Source organism: Bos indicus, chromosome 16, assembly GCF_029378745.1.
Source record: "Bos indicus isolate NIAB-ARS_2022 breed Sahiwal x Tharparkar chromosome 16, NIAB-ARS_B.indTharparkar_mat_pri_1.0, whole genome shotgun sequence".
NCBI lineage: Eukaryota > Metazoa > Chordata > Mammalia > Artiodactyla > Bovidae > Bos > Bos indicus.
In genome coordinates, this window is record NC_091775.1 from 56445389 (window position 1) to 56461890 (window position 16502).

General features: G+C 39.0%; 1 protein-coding gene across 3 annotated transcripts in view; it reads left to right on the forward strand.

Annotated features, from left to right (window-relative positions):
• Positions 1-16502, forward strand: part of RABGAP1L (RAB GTPase activating protein 1 like) — a 739452-nt gene that overhangs the window by 158789 nt on the left and 564161 nt on the right. For all 3 annotated transcript variants that reach the window (XM_070768910.1, XM_070768911.1, XM_070768912.1), the window contains one exon: positions 8663-8804. In XM_070768910.1, the coding sequence (XP_070625011.1) occupies positions 8663-8804 (142 nt within the window). The remainder of the gene's footprint in view (positions 1-8662; positions 8805-16502) is intronic.

The following is a 16502-nucleotide window of genomic DNA, read 5'->3' on the forward strand; positions in this document are numbered from 1 at the left end:
AGGGGGAAGGTCAAAGCTTTTTCCTGAGTCTTTTGGGCCTTGATTGGTTCCAACTCTAAATAATCTAAATTCCAAAGAGACATTTTGGGGTGGTAAATTTTGCTGGCCTACAAGGGGAAGTTATAGAGAAATGAGAAGCAGAGTCATAATATTCAAGAGATAAGACTGGAGATCACTGTTAAGGAGAGAAGAAAAGCTTCTTTCTTTATAAGCTGTTCTCCGGAGGCCACCATCCTGTTTTGTGTTTTTAGTTGACATCGTTTAGAGGGAGGAGGCTTGCCTGAAGAAAAGGGTAGATTTTAGGGCATGACAAGAGTTCATCATAGCTCTCAGAAGCTCCTGTGGCTTGAACCTTATTAAAAGGAAGGGAGCCATCTCTTCTTTATTCTCGAGGAGAGTATGATCCAGGCTGGAGATGGAAGTAGCTGCACTTTCTTAAATCTTGTCCTAGCTCAGGCCTCCTTTAGGCTTGTTTTGGGCTCTGGGCTAAAAACAGGTTTAATGTTAAAATAACTATTTTTTGCCCTCCTCCCAGATCTCTTCTTTGCTTTCAGGTGCCTTAACATTCTTTTCACTTGGAGGTAAAGCCTTTTATCAGTTACTAGAGTTAAAAAGCATAAGAGGAAGTTTCCCTTTTGAAGATGCATGTTGATTTAAACCTATTTAAATATGATCAGTTAGGGGAGGGATCAGTTGGGAATTTGTGATTAGCTGATGCTACTACATATAAATTAGATAAAAAGCAAAGAATTACTGTATAGCACAGGCTTTCCTTGTGGCTCAGCTGGTAAAGAATCCGCCTACAATGCAAGAGACCTGGATTTGATCCCTGGGTTGGGAAGATCCCCTGGAGAAGGGAAAGGCTACCCACTCCAGTATTCTGGCCTGGAGAATTCCATGGACTGTATAGTCCATGGGGTTGCAAAGAGTCGGACACAACTGAGTGACTTTCACTTCACTTCACTGTATAGCATGGGGAACTATATTCAATATTTTGTAATAACCTATAATGGAAAGAATCTGAAAAAGAATATGTATACATGTATATATCACATATATACATGTATATACACTCATATGTGCATAAAACTGAATCACTTTGCTGTATATGTGAAACATATAAATCAACTATACTTCTACTGAAAGAATACAATCTTTTAGTAAATTACTAAGACTATGTCATGTGAAGGATGTTATTGTGGTAGCTATTTTGCAATATATAGAGTGTATCAAATTATTATGTACAGCTTAAATTTGGTGCATTTTTCTAAGTTGTACAGTTAATATGCATAGGATTCTTTGCTGTATTTATTATCGATTTGAATTCATGAAGTATATAGTGATACCCAGGCTTTTGTTCCTGGTATTGATCATTTGTATCTTCTTTGTTTTATGAATTTAGCTAGAGGTTTATCAATTTATTGATCTTTGTAAAGAAACTACCTTTTGGTTTCATTGATTTAAAATTTTTTGTGTCCTCAGTTTTATTGATTTGTGCTGTTATCTTTATTATTATTATTTTACTTCTGTTTACTTTATTTTGCACTCCTTTTCCTCATTTCTTAAGGTGCATGTTTAGATTATTGATTTCTGGATGGCTCATTTGAAATACATATATTTATATCTCTAAATCCTAGATGTATCCCACTAATTTTCACTTGTTGTATTTTCATTTTTGTTCAGTTCAAAATATTTTCTACTTTGAGTTTTCCTCTTTGATCCATGGAGTGTTTCAGTTCAATTCAGTCGCTCAGTCGTGTCCGACTCTTTGCAACCCCATGAATTGCAGCACGCCAAGCCTCCCTGTCCATCACCAGCTCCCGGAGTTCACTCAGACTCACGTCCATCGAGTCAGTGATGCCATCCAGCCATGTCATCCTCTGTCGTCCCCTTCTCCTCCTGCCCCCAATCCCTCCCAGCATCAGAGTCTTTTCCAATGAGTCAACTCTTCGCATGAGGTGGCCAAAGTACTGGAGTTTCAGCTTTAGCATCATTCCTTCCAAAGAAATCCCAGGACTGATCTCCTTCAGAACGGACTGGTTGGATCTCCTTGCAGCCAAAGGGATTCTCAAGAGTCTTCTCCAACACCACAGTTCAAAAGCATCAATTCTTTGGTGCTCAGCCTTCTTCACAGTCCAACTCTCACATCCATACATGACCACTGGAAAAACCATAGCCTTGACTAGACGGACCTTTGTTGGCAAAGTAATGTCTTTACTTTTGAATATGCTCTCTAGGTTGGTCGTAACTTTCCTTCCAAGGAATAAGCGTCTTTTAATTTCATGGCTGCAGTCACCATCTACAGTGATTTTGGAGCCCAAAAAAATAAAGTCTGACACTGTTTCCACTGTTACCCCATCTATTTCCCATGAAGTGATGGGACTGGATGCCATGATCTTTGTTTTCTGAATGTTGAGTTTTAAGCCAACTTTTTCACTCTCTTCTTTCACTTTCATCAAGAGGCTTTTTAGTTCCTCTTCACTTTCTGCCATAAGGGTGGTGTCATCTGCATATTTGAGGTTATTGATATTTCTCCTGGCAATCTTGATTCTAGCTTGTGTTTCTTCCAGCCCAGCGTTTCTCATGATGTACTCTGCATATAAGTTAAATAAGCAGGGTGACAATATACAGCCTTGCTGTATCCTTTTCGTATTTGGATCCAGTCTGTTGTTCCATGACCAGTTCTAACTGTTGCTTCCTGACCTGTATACAGATTTCTCAAGAGACAGTTCAGGTGGTCTGGTATTCCTATCTCTTTCAGAATTTTCCACAGTTTATTGTGATCCACACAGTCAAAGGCTTTGGCATAGTCAATAAAGCAGAAATAGATGTTTTTCTGGAACTCTGTAGCTTTTTCCATGACCCAGCGGATGTTGGCATCCAGAAGGACCCCATGCCCGAAGGGCGGCGGCCAAGAGGAGTTACCCCACGTCCAAGGTCATGGAGTGTTTAGAAGTGTGTTATTTCCAAGTATCTGGGGATTTTTCAGACATATTTCTGGTGTTGATTTTCAGTTTAATTATATTATGGTCACTAAACATTATTAAGTCTAAAAAGATTTCTTAAAGTTTGTTTTATAACCCAGGACATGGTTTGTTTTGGTGAATGTTTCATGTGCATTTGAAAAGAATGTGTATTCTTCTGTTATTGAATGGAGTGATATATCATATCAGATCCTATTGTTGATAATGTACAGTTCTTCTAAACATTGCTAAATTTTCATATACTTCTTTTCATTTCTGTGAGAGAAGTGTTGATGTTTCTAATTGTAAATGTGGATTTGTCCGTCTCTTCATTTCTGTGAATTTTCTTCTTCATATATTTGAGAGCCTGTTGTTAGCTACATACGTTTATAAGATTCTTATATATTCTTGTTGACTAGATCTTTTTAACATAGTGTAGTGTCCTTTATGGGAGAAGGCAATGGCACCCCACTACAGTACTCTTGCCTGGAAAATCCCATGGGCGGAGGAGCCGGGTAGGCTGCAGTCCATGGGGTCGCCAAGAGTCAGACACGACTGAGCGACTTCACTTTGACTTTTCACTTTCATGCATTGGAGAAGGAAATGGCAACCCACTCCAGTGTTCTTGCCTGGAGAATCCCAGGGACAAGGGAGCCTGCTGGGCTGCCGTCTATGGGGCCGCACAGAGTTGGACTCGACTGAAGCGACTTAGCAGCAGCAGCAGCAGCAGTGTCCTTTATACCTAGTGATTTGTTTTTTCTTGCTTGGTAGTCAACTTTGTCTTTTATTCATATAGTCTCTCCAGCTTTCTTTTGATAGGTGTTTTCATGGTATATATTCTAACCTCATTTTACTTTCAACTTTCCTATGTCACTGTATTAAAAGTGGGTTTTTTGGTAGACAGATTATAATTGTGTCTTGTTTTCAACATAACCTGAGAATTATGTTTTTCAATTGTTACATCTAGGCAATTTATGTTTAGCATAACTATTGATATGTTTACATATAAGTTTACCATTTTAATATTTATTCTCTGCTTGTTTCTTTTTATACATTTCTTTGTTTCTCCTTTGCTGCCATCTTTCAGATTATTTGAATGTTTGATTACTATTTTCTTTTTCTTGTAATTAATTTATTTTTTAACTGAAGGATAATTGCTTTACAGAATTTTGTTGTTTCCTGTCAAACCTCAACATAAATCAGCTATAGGTATACATATATCCTCTCCCTTTTGAACCTCCCTCCCATCTTCCTCCCCATCCCACCCCTCTAGGTTGATACAGAGCCCCTGTTTGAGTTTCCTGAAACATACAGAAAATTCCCCTTGGCTATCTATTTTATATATAGTAATGTAAGTTTCTATGTTACTCTTTCCCTACATCTCACCCTCTCCACTCCTCTCCCCATGTCCATAAATCTGTTCTCTATATCTGTTTCTCCATTGCTGCCCTGCAAATAAATTCTTTGGTACCATTTTTCTAGTTTCTGTATATATATGAGTTAGTATTTGATATTTATCTTTCTCTTTCTGACTCACTTCACTCTATAATAGGCTCTAGGTTCATCCACTTATTAGAACTGACTCACATGAGTTCCTTTTTATGGCTGGATAGTATTCCATTGTGTATATGTACCACAACTTCTTTATCCATTCATCTGTTGATGGACCTCTAGGTTGTTTCCCTGTTCTAGCTATTGTAAATAGTGCTGCAGTGAACAATGAGATACATGTGCCTTTTTCAATTTTGATTTCCTCAGGGTTTATGCCTAGGAGTGGGATTGCTGGATTGTATGGTGGTTTTAGTCCTAGTTTTTTAAGGAATCTCTATACAGTCTTCCATAGTGGCTGTTATCAATTTACATTCCCACCAACAGTGCAAGAGCATTCCCTTTTCTCCACACACTCTCCAGCATTTATTATTTGTACACTTTTTTATGATGGCCATTCTGACTGGTGTGAGGTGATACCTCATTGTAGTTTTGATTTGCATTTCTCTCGTAATGAGCAATGTTGAGCATCTTTTCGTGTGTTTGTTGGCAGATGGCTAACAAAGGTCGCATTTCTTCTTTAGAGAAATGTCTGTTTAGGTCTTTTTCCCACTTTTTAATTGGGTTGTTTGTTTTTCTGGTATTGAGTTGTATAAGCTGCTTGTGTATTTTGAGAATTAATCCCCTTTCATTATTTCATTTGTTATTATTTTCTTCCATTCTGAATGTTGTCTTTTAACCTTGCTTACAGTTTCCTTTGCTATGTAAAAGCTTTTAAGTTTAATCAGGTCCCACTTGTTTACTTTTGTTTTTATTTCCGTTACTCTAGGAGGTGGGTCATATAGGATCTTGCTTTGATTTATGTCATTGAGTATTCTTCCTATGTTTTCCTCTAAGAGTTTTATAGTTTCTTGTCTCACATTTAGGTCTTTAATCCATTTCTAGTTTATCTTTGTGTATGGTGTTAGGAAGTGGTCTAATTTCATTCTTTTACATGTAGCTGTCCAGTTTTCCCAGCACCATTTATTGAAGAGGCTGTCTTTGCCCCATTGTATATTCTTGCCTCCTTTGTCAAAAATAAGGTACCCATAGGTGCGTGGGTTTATTTTTGGGCTTTCTATCTTGTTCCATTGGTCTATATTTCTGTTTTTATGCCAGTACCATACTGTCTTGATGACTGTAGCTTTGTAGTGTAATTTGATGACAGGAAAGTTGATTTCTCCAACTCCATTGTTTAGGATCAGAATCAGGGTAGTTCACGGCTAGGGCAGCAGGAAATATAGTTCTCTAGAAGGGTATGGCTATCAGTATTGGCCAATACACTACAGTATTCTTGCCTGGAGAACCCCCCTGACAGAGAAGCCTGGCAGGCCATAGTCTACAGGGTCGCAAAGAGCCGGACACAGCAGAAGACCCCCCGCATGCATAGATGCAAGACTTTTTTTTTTTTTTTGCCTGTGGCAGCTGTGTCCCAGTGAGGGTTGAGTGTGAAGGTGGCACGGCTGTTTGGGTCATGGGGACCCTGGTGGTGCCAAGTGTGCAGGGACACGGACTGCCTCAGCTGCAGAAGTTATGGCCCTATCAGTGTCTTTTTTGGAGCCTCCGGTAGCTGGTGATCAGAAGGCCTCTTTGGTGTTTCTCCGTAGTTCCACCCATTCAGGCACTTAGAGGGCTCCTGTGCCTGGGGTCCTTTTCTGTTGTTCAGTTTGTCAGGCATATAGAGAGTCCCTCCTGGCTGGGGTCCTACCCTGTAGTTTGGTGTGTCAGGCACTTGATGGGCCAGGCTCTGTACTGTTCTGCTGCTAATGGTGGCCTATGGGGAGAGAGAGGCTATGGTGATGACTCCATGCCCTATGCTTGACTCAGCAGTATGGCCTTGCTTCCATGGCTTCCTGGCTTTTCTCCACAGGCATTTCCCACCACAGTCTCCTCCCTCACATCCCCTTGGTCCATCTCTCCAGTCAAGAGCAGCCCTGCCCTGGGATTGCTCCACAGTCCCTAAGCTCCAGCTCCCAGCTGCTGCCCCTTTTAGGGGACCTGCATCCTTGTCTGGGGTATGTATGGCTGCAGCAAGAACTGTCTGATTCTTATTCCATTTAGGCTGCCACAGATCAGCTGTTTCACTCTCAGCCTTAAATGTTTCTCCTCTGACTCAGACAGATTGCCTTGATGTGGGGATCGGACCCCTGCTTCACTTCCCCCACCCACCAAGGGCAGGTCCAGTCCTTGTAACACTCCTGTTTTTCCTCCTAGTTCCTCCATCCGCCCGAGTTTTGCGTGATTCTATATATTCTTCTCCGCTGCTCGGCTACTCCTGTCTGCTCTCAGCTGGTGTTCTGCATGCACTTCTGTGTCTGAAGGTGTATTCCTGATGTATCCATGGAGAGAGATATACTCCATGTCTACCTACTCCTCTGCCATCTTGTTTTCTAGTATTTCATTTTTATTGTATTTCTTTATATAATTAGTTTAGTTGTTGCTTTAGGGATTGAGATCTTTGTTTCCTGAATATAGTAGAATTACAACAACAACAACAAAAAATGTTTGATTTAAACCTAACCATGTAATTTTTCATGGCTGTCTTCTTTTTCTCCCATGTTTAATGCAGTGGACATTTTTACCTTTTATTATTTGCTAAATGGCTTGAAAATGGGCCTGAAATTTGATTTATTGTTCAGAAGAAATTCTTGAAAAGAATGAATAATTAAAGTAGTTATGTTTTTGTAATTAAATGAATTACAGTACAGGTAGATATTTGAGATAATTATACCTCTATATATGCCTATACTATTCTTATTTTATGTTCTTTAGAGTATAGTAAAATGGTGTAAAAACTGAGATAATAATAGTAATAAAAATTTATTCCCGTCACTCTAATTTCATGTTCTAAGTATTATTATATTTAATCTCCTTAATAAATGAGATGGTTTATTTTGGTTTTATTGATAAGAGGTAATGTGCCTCAGCAAAGTATTTTGTCCAAGACCACACTCTTAACTTGTAGTGAAATATGAATTCAGACTCAGGTCTATTTGACTTTAAAATTCATGTTTTACCATTAGTCTAATCATTGATTTCACAGATATTTTTGAATACTTACTATGTGTCAGGTACCATATTGTTTCTGATTGAAAGTCAACATCATCTCTGCCCATATGATACTTCCTCTGTTGTGGATGAGATAGCCATTAAACAAATATAATAAAAATATAATGTGTAGTTATATTATAGTAAATGCATTGAGGGAGAAGGAAAAGTTGTGATGAGAACTGAAAACATGGGAATGTAGATTCTTTGTAGAAGTAACATTGAGGGCAGGAGGAGAAGGAGGTAACAGAGGAGGAGACGGTTGGATGGCATCACTAACTCAATGGACATGAGTTTGAGCAAACTTTGGGAGATAGTGAAGGACAGGGAAGCCTGGCATGCAGCAGTGCATGGGGTCACAAATAATTGGACCCGACAAAGCCAGTGAACAACATCAACAGAAGTAACATGAAGAAATAAGGATCCAATATTGATGGTAGTTAGCAAAGAGTAGGAGGAAAAGCTGTATCGTCAGAGAGAAAAAGATATCCCAAGGCGTTGGGCGGGTGAAAGGAGAAAAAGTTCTCAGAACTGAAACAAGGCCAGAGTGGCTGAAGAATAGTATTGTAACAGTCTTTGAATATGAGATGAGGCTCATGAGAGAGGCAAGGTTCAGTTTATCTAGGACTTTGTAGGCCATGCTAAGTTGGTTAATTAATGATTGCCTTGGAAATTTTCCTCCTTAAAAAAAGGCCATTTAGAATGTAAGCCATTTGTAAGATGAAAACTACCTACTTCCATGAATTAGTTGATGGATATAGCTGGTATCTCTTTATCTCAGAGCAAGGTAGTCAATCCTAAGAATCCAGCATCACTTGCTTATCTGTCTGCCCTGGACTCTGTGGTGTCTTAGGTTTTTCTGATAAAAGAAATTGAGATTTTTTTCCCAATGGTTAATAGGTTTTATTGTATTGGTTAAAATAATACTAAAAGAACCATACATTTAGAATGTAATGTGAACATTGCACTTGAAAGATTTTTCTCAACTTCAGACATGCTGTAGATCAAACATGACCTGCTGCTCTTCTTCATTTTAGCTCTTTTTAATGACCATTGAAATACACCATCTTTCAGTGTTTCCTTCAAATTTCTAATGTTTAAACACATTTTTATATCTTTCTCAGTCTGAGGGAAAAGGCCATACCAATGCTGGGGATGCAATATATGAGGTGGTGAGTCTACAGCGAGAGTCTGAGAAGGAGGATCCAGTCACTCCTACTAGTGGAGGGGGCCCATTGTCACCCCAGGAGGATGAAGCAGAAGAGGGTAAGAAATGAAACTTACTCAGTTTCTTCTCCTTACGTAGCTGCTTTACTTGTATCCTCACAGATGTGTGTGTGTGTGTGCGTGCATGCGTCTCTCTCTAAGTGGTAGGGGGAGGAGTGGTGTTTCTTCATAGTCTCTGCTACTTTTAGACTAGATTCTACTAGATGCAGAAGAGAATTTGGTCCATTTGGTTCCTTGGTTGTGTACTCCTAAGTGCAACTTACACAATTATTTATATTTGACAGCTTAACTTTGCTGTCTTGCACGTTTGAAGTGTTTAATGAAAAGTTTCAAATTCTCCTAAGCATTTTTAGAATTTCAGTGGTTAATGTCATGTCCTACTTCTCACTTGACATGATTCAGTTTTGATTTGTTTATTGTTGTTGCCTTATCATTTACCATTCACTTTTTTGAAACACTAGCAGTTATCTGCTTTGTTTACTGCATGAATCCTGCTGAAAGTTGCTAACCAACCTCTTGAGAGTCATACTTCATTTGGCTCTGTGCTGAGTAGTTTTTATAGAAACTAGAGCTAAATGATGGATCTTTACTTTTAACCTTTATATTATCTGCTTATAGGATAGGGTTTATTAAAAGAAAGTTTCTTTATATCATCTTTGCCATCTGTTTATCCTTCTTGTCAAGATTCTATTCAAATCTGTTGCCCTTTCTAATATTGGGTTATTTGTCTTCTTGTTGATTTTTAAGCTTTCTTTAAATACACTGGTAAAGGTCCTTTACCTGGAGGAGGAAATGCCAACCTACTCCAGTATTTTTGACTGGAAAATCCCTATGGACAGAAGAGCCTGGCAGGCTGTATAGTCCGTTGGGTCGCCAAGAGTTGGACATGACTGAAGCGATTTAACACGTACAAAGGTCCTTTATTGGATGTGTTTTACAGATATTTTCTTCCACTCTGTAGTTTGCCTTTTCACTTTCTGAACAATGTCTTTTGAGAAACGAAAGATTAATTTTTGTGGAGTTGAATTTGTCAATTTCTTTCTTCTTTTTTTTTTTGCTGTGCCCTGTGTCTTGTGGGACCTTAGTTCTCTGACTAGGGATTGAACCTGGACTGCCCGCAGTAGAAGTGCAGAGTCCTAACCACTGAACTGCCAGGGAATTCACTGTCAGTTTTTTTTTTTTTTCCCCCCATTAATGATGTGTCTGTGAACCATTTAAATTTTTACATGTAGTTGGAAGTAGAGTTCTGTTTGTTTTTTCACTCAGAAAACATTTATTATCTCATGGTTTCTGTGAGTCATGAATTATGCTTGTCTGGTCGGTTGTGGCTTCATGTCTATTATGGAGAGTCAGATATTATTTGGGGGATTTAGTTATTTGAAGATGACATTGATGGGGCTGAAAGCTTGAGGAAGCTTCCAGGGGGCTGATTCAGAATAGCTGCCAAAATGATGCTGGCAGTTGGCCAAGATACTTCACTTTCTCTCCACATAGGCCTCCCACTAGTGCTGCTTGGGTGTCTGTGTGGTACAACGGTGAGCTCTCCCCAGACGGCAGTCCAGGGAACTAAGGTGGAAGTTGCAATGCCTTTTATATCTTAGCCTTGGAGTCACAGAATATCACTTCCATAGTATTCATCTGCTTTGTGGTATACAATGTAGTTGCTATTTAATAGACTTACCATGCATTTTGTCTGACATATTATTACTCCATGCCATTCAGGTCTTGGAAGGGTATTTTTTGATCCAGTGAAAATTTAGGGCTCATGAGGTTTGAAAGTTGTGTAGATGTGCAGTGTAAGGGAAGAGCCATTTACTTATGGAAAATAACATAATTAGAAAACTGATACATTTAGAAGTAAATGGCAAACTAAATGATCCCAATTTTGACTTGTTATTAATCAGCAGAATGTTTGGAGACATTCACTGGCAGGATCTGAAAGTACTGTACGAAATATTCGAAGGCCATCATATTCTAGTCTTAGCAAGAGAGCTAACTTGGGCTCCAAATTCATTTTTGATGCAGCGCTTTTGACAAAGTTCGTTCTGCACAGGTGTGTCAAAATGGCTGCCTCAGCATATAAGGAATGAGGGGCAGAAGAGATGTGAGAATATTCCTGTGGTAAAAGCAACGAGGCTTATAGCTGAATTGGATGTCATGGGCAGCAGAAAGAAGAGAATGAAGGGACAGAATCATAGATTAAATCTAGGTTTCTAGGTTAGGTGACTGGATGATGTTGATGCCAGCAAACAAGATAGGAATACCTGGGAAGAGTGGGTGTGGGATTGGGGTATGATACATTCAGTTTCAGATAGTGATGGATTTGAACTCACTGTGGAACATTGAAGTACAGCTATTTTTCAGTGATTAGAAATGGTATTATATTGTGAGAGAAGTTTTAACAATTGGAGATAAAGGTTTGAGGGTCATCAGTGTGAAGCAATGATAACTGGCTGAAATTTCTTTGAGAGAAAATGTGGGAGGGGTGGGTTAACATTAGAGTTTTGAGAGATCACTAACATTTCAGGGTCGATGCAGGAAGAGAAAGTCCAACTAAAAGATCTGCAGAAGAAATGATCAGAACAGTAGGAGGAGAACTAAAACAAGGTAGTATTGGACCAAGGAGTGGAGATTCAAAAGGAGAAAATGGTGTTGCAGTACTGACAAACGGAGCAAGGAGATTGAGTATAGTAAGGAACAAGATTGTTCATTGGATTCGGTAAATCTGAGAGGCTACTGGGTACCTCTGCGGGTCATTTTAATAAAGTTGGAAAAGAAGCCTTCTTATACTGGACTGAGGAATGACTAGAGGTGAGAAAGGGATGTTTTAAATACTTTTCAGACTATCTTTTCCAAGAAAGTCAATGGAGAAGAAGAGGAAAGAGCCTGGACTTAAAACATTGAGTTGCATGTGGCCAGAAAAGGGCATTTTTAGGGTGTAAGAGATTTGAGCTCATCTGTAGCAGGGAAGGGAGAGCTAAAAATAGTTACCCACCCTACACTTAAGGGTGCAGTTTCCTAGCAGGCTTCCTGTGTCTTTACAAATGCTGTTTACTCTGCTTAGAGACTCTTTCTACTTAAGGCCACCTGAGTAAGCTCTTCAACAAAGACATGTTAACAGTCAAAAGAAAATAGTGATTTTAGTATATAGGCAGTTTCCATACTGAGCAATGTTTAAAAATATTTTCTATGATATTTTTTAGTAGGTTGCTTAGGCAAATTATGTTTAAAATGTATTCAATGCAGGAATGGCTTGAGTGAGAAGCTTGACAAAACTGCTTATGAAAAAGCAGTCATAAATATCAATAAAATGGTCAAAAAACAGGCAGTGAAGGACTTGAGAAGGTGATCAAATTGTATAAAAATATGGAGAAAAACCACTGAGCCTTGAGTGAGAACTGTGAATGGTGTTTTAGTACTTGAGGCATCTCCTGTTCTGCTCATTCCCACCACTGGTTATAATCATGGTGGTTTTGCTAGGATGGGGCGAGCTGTGAAAACTGGTAGCTTTGCTTTCACCCCTGGAAGGGACTCACTCGATTTGGAGCAAATGTAGAAAAAGCACAAATCTCTGGAACAGTATTGGAAACAATAGCGGGTTTTTTTTTTTAATGGCAAAAGAATGTGAAGACCAGTGTTTTATGTAGAATGATGTAATTCTGGTTGGGAAAGAAGAAATCTCCTTCCAAAGGAGATTTAAGGAATGACTGGGCCTCGTTAGTTCTGCATATCACTGGTGGTCTGGGAGGCTGTGTATACATGCAAGGCTGCATACACACTCAGGCAGATTAGAGAGGGTCCTAGCTATTCACAGATATATGCTGGGCACGAGGCCTTGCACGTGTACAGCGGTTTTGCTTCTTCTCTGTTCTACGAAGAGAACGTGTTCCAGGTGGAGTAAATGGCCGAAGGCTCATCTTCCCTGTAGGCTTCCCCTGTGAGCAAGTGGCAGCTCCTGGGCTCTGGATCTCAGAATGCAGAATCTACCCTCTCTCTGGTGCTATCATTTCTTGGACTGGATTATTGCAGTACCTCCTAACGGGTCTCCTGCATTCCACCCTTGTTCACTCCCCCTTTGTCTGTGGTTCTGCACTAGCCATAGTCACCCTTTTAAAATTTGTCAGATTACATTTCTTCTCTTCTAAAAATCCTCCATTAGCTTTTCATTTTGCTTGCCAAAGTTCTTTACCATGGTTTACAAAGCCGTATGTGATCTTACTTTATGATTTTAACCTTTCTGACCTCATTCACTGTCACTTTCGGCCCCACAAATTCCACCCTTGTCCTTTGCTCTCCTTCACAGTTCAGTTCAGTTCAGTTGCTCAGTCGTGTCCGAATCTTTGCAACCCTGTGAACTGCAGCACGCCAGGCCTCCCTGTCCATCACCAACTCCGGGAGCCTACACAAACTTATGTCCCTTGAGTTGGTGATGCCATCCAACCATCTCATCCTCTGTCGTCTCCTTCTCCTCCTGCCCTCAGTCTTTCCCAGCATCAGGGTCTTTTCAAATGAATCAGCTCTTCACATCAGGTGGCCAAAGTATTGAAGTTTTTCAGCTTCAACATCAGTCCTTCCAATGAACTCCCAGGATCTCTTTTAGGATTGGCCAGTTTGATCTCCTTGCAGTCCAAGGGACTCTCAGGAGTCTTCTCAAACACCACAGTTCAAAGGCATCGATTCTTCAGTGCTCAGCTTTTGTTATAGTCCAACTCTCACATCCATACATGACTACTGGAAAAACCATAGCCTTGACTAGACGGACTTTTGTTGACAAAGTAATGTCTCTGCTTTTGAATATGCTGTCTAGGTTGGTCATAACTTTCCTTCCAAGGAGTAAGCATCTTTTAATTTCACGGCTGCAAACACCATCTGCAGTGATTTTGGAGCCCCCCAAAATAAAGTCAGCTACTGTTTCCACTGTTTGCCCATCTATTTTCCATGAAGTGATGGGACTGGATACTATGAACTTAGTTTTCTGAATGTTGAGCTTTAAGCCAACTTTTTCACTCTCCTCTTTCACTTTCATCAATAGGCTCTTTAGTAGTTCTTCACTTTCTGTGTCCTTCACAGACACTGCTATAATCTGCCTCTGGGCTGTCGCACTTGCTGTTCCCCTTGGAAGGACACCTTGTTTCCTGGATTGCCAAATGGGTCTCTCCTTCCTCTTTAATAAGTACCACCTTCTCAGTGAGATTTTTGCCTTCTGAGTAAATAGCATGAATAATAATAAATGAAGGAGTAAATAAAAGTAAATATATTTATCACAAAAATTACAGAATAAATTAATATGTTTTCTTTTACATTGCTTCAAGATGATTTCATACTGAGAAAGACTAGAAAAACAGAAGTGACATTTCTGAAATTACACTTAAAAAATGAAAACATAAATAAAATTTTCAATTTCTTATTCTTATATATGGTTTGAATAAGAACAAGTCATCAGATTTCTATTTTTCCCTAAAAATTTTTACTTCTGTTCTTAACAAGTTTTCACTGTTTGAGATGTCAGCTTGTCTTTTGAAAATCTATTAGCCATCACCCATATTAAAAAAGCTACAGAAATCAGAGTAGGAAGTAATAGTTTCTTTTATAGATGAGACATTTCATACATTTTCAATACACTTTATTATTAGTTCTTTAATTGACATTTCTGTCAACGCAGATATCAAAAGTTAGAGCTGGAGGTGGCATAGAAATGTTTTCCTGCTGGGGGGATTTGGAGTATTCTTTTATTTAATTATTTTCAGCAATTTGCCTGTCAAAGCAAAAGTGGAAGTTCAAGTCACTAAATTGTCTTACCTTAGCCTGTAATTTAACTAAAAAGGGATGCAGACTTTAAAGGACTAAAATTGCTCTTAATTTCCTGGGATAGATCTAAAGTAAAATGAATTAAAATATCTTTGCATATTTTTCAAATGCTGTTCAAAAAATGAAGTGTTAAAGGGAATTAATTTGAATGCAAGGAATCTTTGAAGAAAGTTAGGTCCATCAGTGCAACTGCCATAGGGATTATTTTTAAACAACCTTGTCACCTTTATATACTTCTTCATGTTCTGAATTGTTCCTGCTTTTGAAACTTGAGGTACACTTGATTCTGCTTCATTTGGTTTTCAAGCTGACTTTCTGTTTGTTGACCTCAGACTTGTATTTAGTTCCTTATAACATGGATGGTAAACTATAAGAAGACAATAGATGGCAAATACAGGGTGATTTCCTTTAAGACACATGCCCAAGTAATTGTAAAAGACCAGATTCACAGTAATATGAGGCAAGCTTCACACTTGCTTGTAAACTAAATTTTACTGTAATCTGCGTTTTTTTGTTTTGTATTTAGATTGGTTAAATGCTATCTAGACTAAAATTATTCCCTTTGATCTGAGTGACTGGTAGCTAATAGCACTTATAATTCATTTTGTTTGCCGAGCAAAACAGTCTCAAACTCAACTAGAAGTTTATTTTCTTTTAATTTCTTAATTCATAGTCTGATTAAAGATTATAGGCAGCTTTTACTGTAGAAATCAGTTTGGAAATGAGATTTCTTTATATTTGAATGAAAATACAATGGAGAATATAGAAAAGAAATGAGTTTTTTTTTTTAAGAAATACAGTGATCATACGAGGGTTTCCCTGATAGTTCAGTTGGTAAAGAATCCACTTGCAATGCAGGAGATCCTGGTTCAATTCCTGGATCGGGAAGATCTGCTGGAGAAGGGATAGGCTACCCCCTCCAGTATTCTTGGGCTTCCCTTGTGATTCAGCTGGTAAAGAATCTGCCCGCATTGTCGGAGACCTGGGTTTGATCCCTGGGTTGGAAAGATCACCTGGAGAAGGGAAAGGCTACCCACTCCAGTATTCTGGCCTGGAGCATTCCATGGACTGTATGCTGCTGCTGCTAAGTCACTTCAGTCATGTCCGACTCTGTGGGACCCCATAGACGGCATCCCACCAGGCTCCCCCGTCCCTGGGATTCTCCAGGCAAGAACACTGGAGTGGGTTGCCATTTCCTTCTCCAATGCAGGAAAGTGAAATTTGAAAGTGAAGTTGCTCAGTCGTGTCTGACTCTTAGCGACCCCATGGACTGCAGCCTACCAGGCTCCTCCGCCCATGGGATTTTCCAGGCAAGAGTACTGGAGTGGGTTGCCATATAGTTCTAGACTATGCTGGAGAATTCCATGGACTGGTGTCACAAAGAGTCAGACATGACTGAGTGACTTTCACTTTCAGTGATCATATTGCACTTACTTATGGTAGGTGCTGATTAAAGAAGTGCTTGTCAGGTTTTAAGTGTGTGTGTGTATTACCTGGAGATCTTGTTCAAATGAAGTCTTACTTAAAAAAAAACTCTATCAGATGCCATTGCTCCTGGTCATACTACACTCTGAGTAGCAAGAATTTAAATTGCCTACACATATTAATTTGTTTATTCCTCATATCAACCCCATAAGGTCAATACTGTTATTATATTCATTTTACAGATGAGAAAATATGTTTCAACAAAATAATACTGGCAAGCTAAATACTATTTATTTTCCACTCAGGTACTTTTTATGTTTATAAAATTGATGTGTGCACTTCTGTGTATATGTGAGAGAGGAAAGAAAGGGCTTCATCATGTTGTCTGATTCTTGAATCTGTTTAAACAAATGAAAGTTATCAAAAATGCATTTGATAAGGGATGGTATTTGAGAGAAAGTAGAGTATATTAGTTAGTTTTATATTGCTCCATAATAACTTATT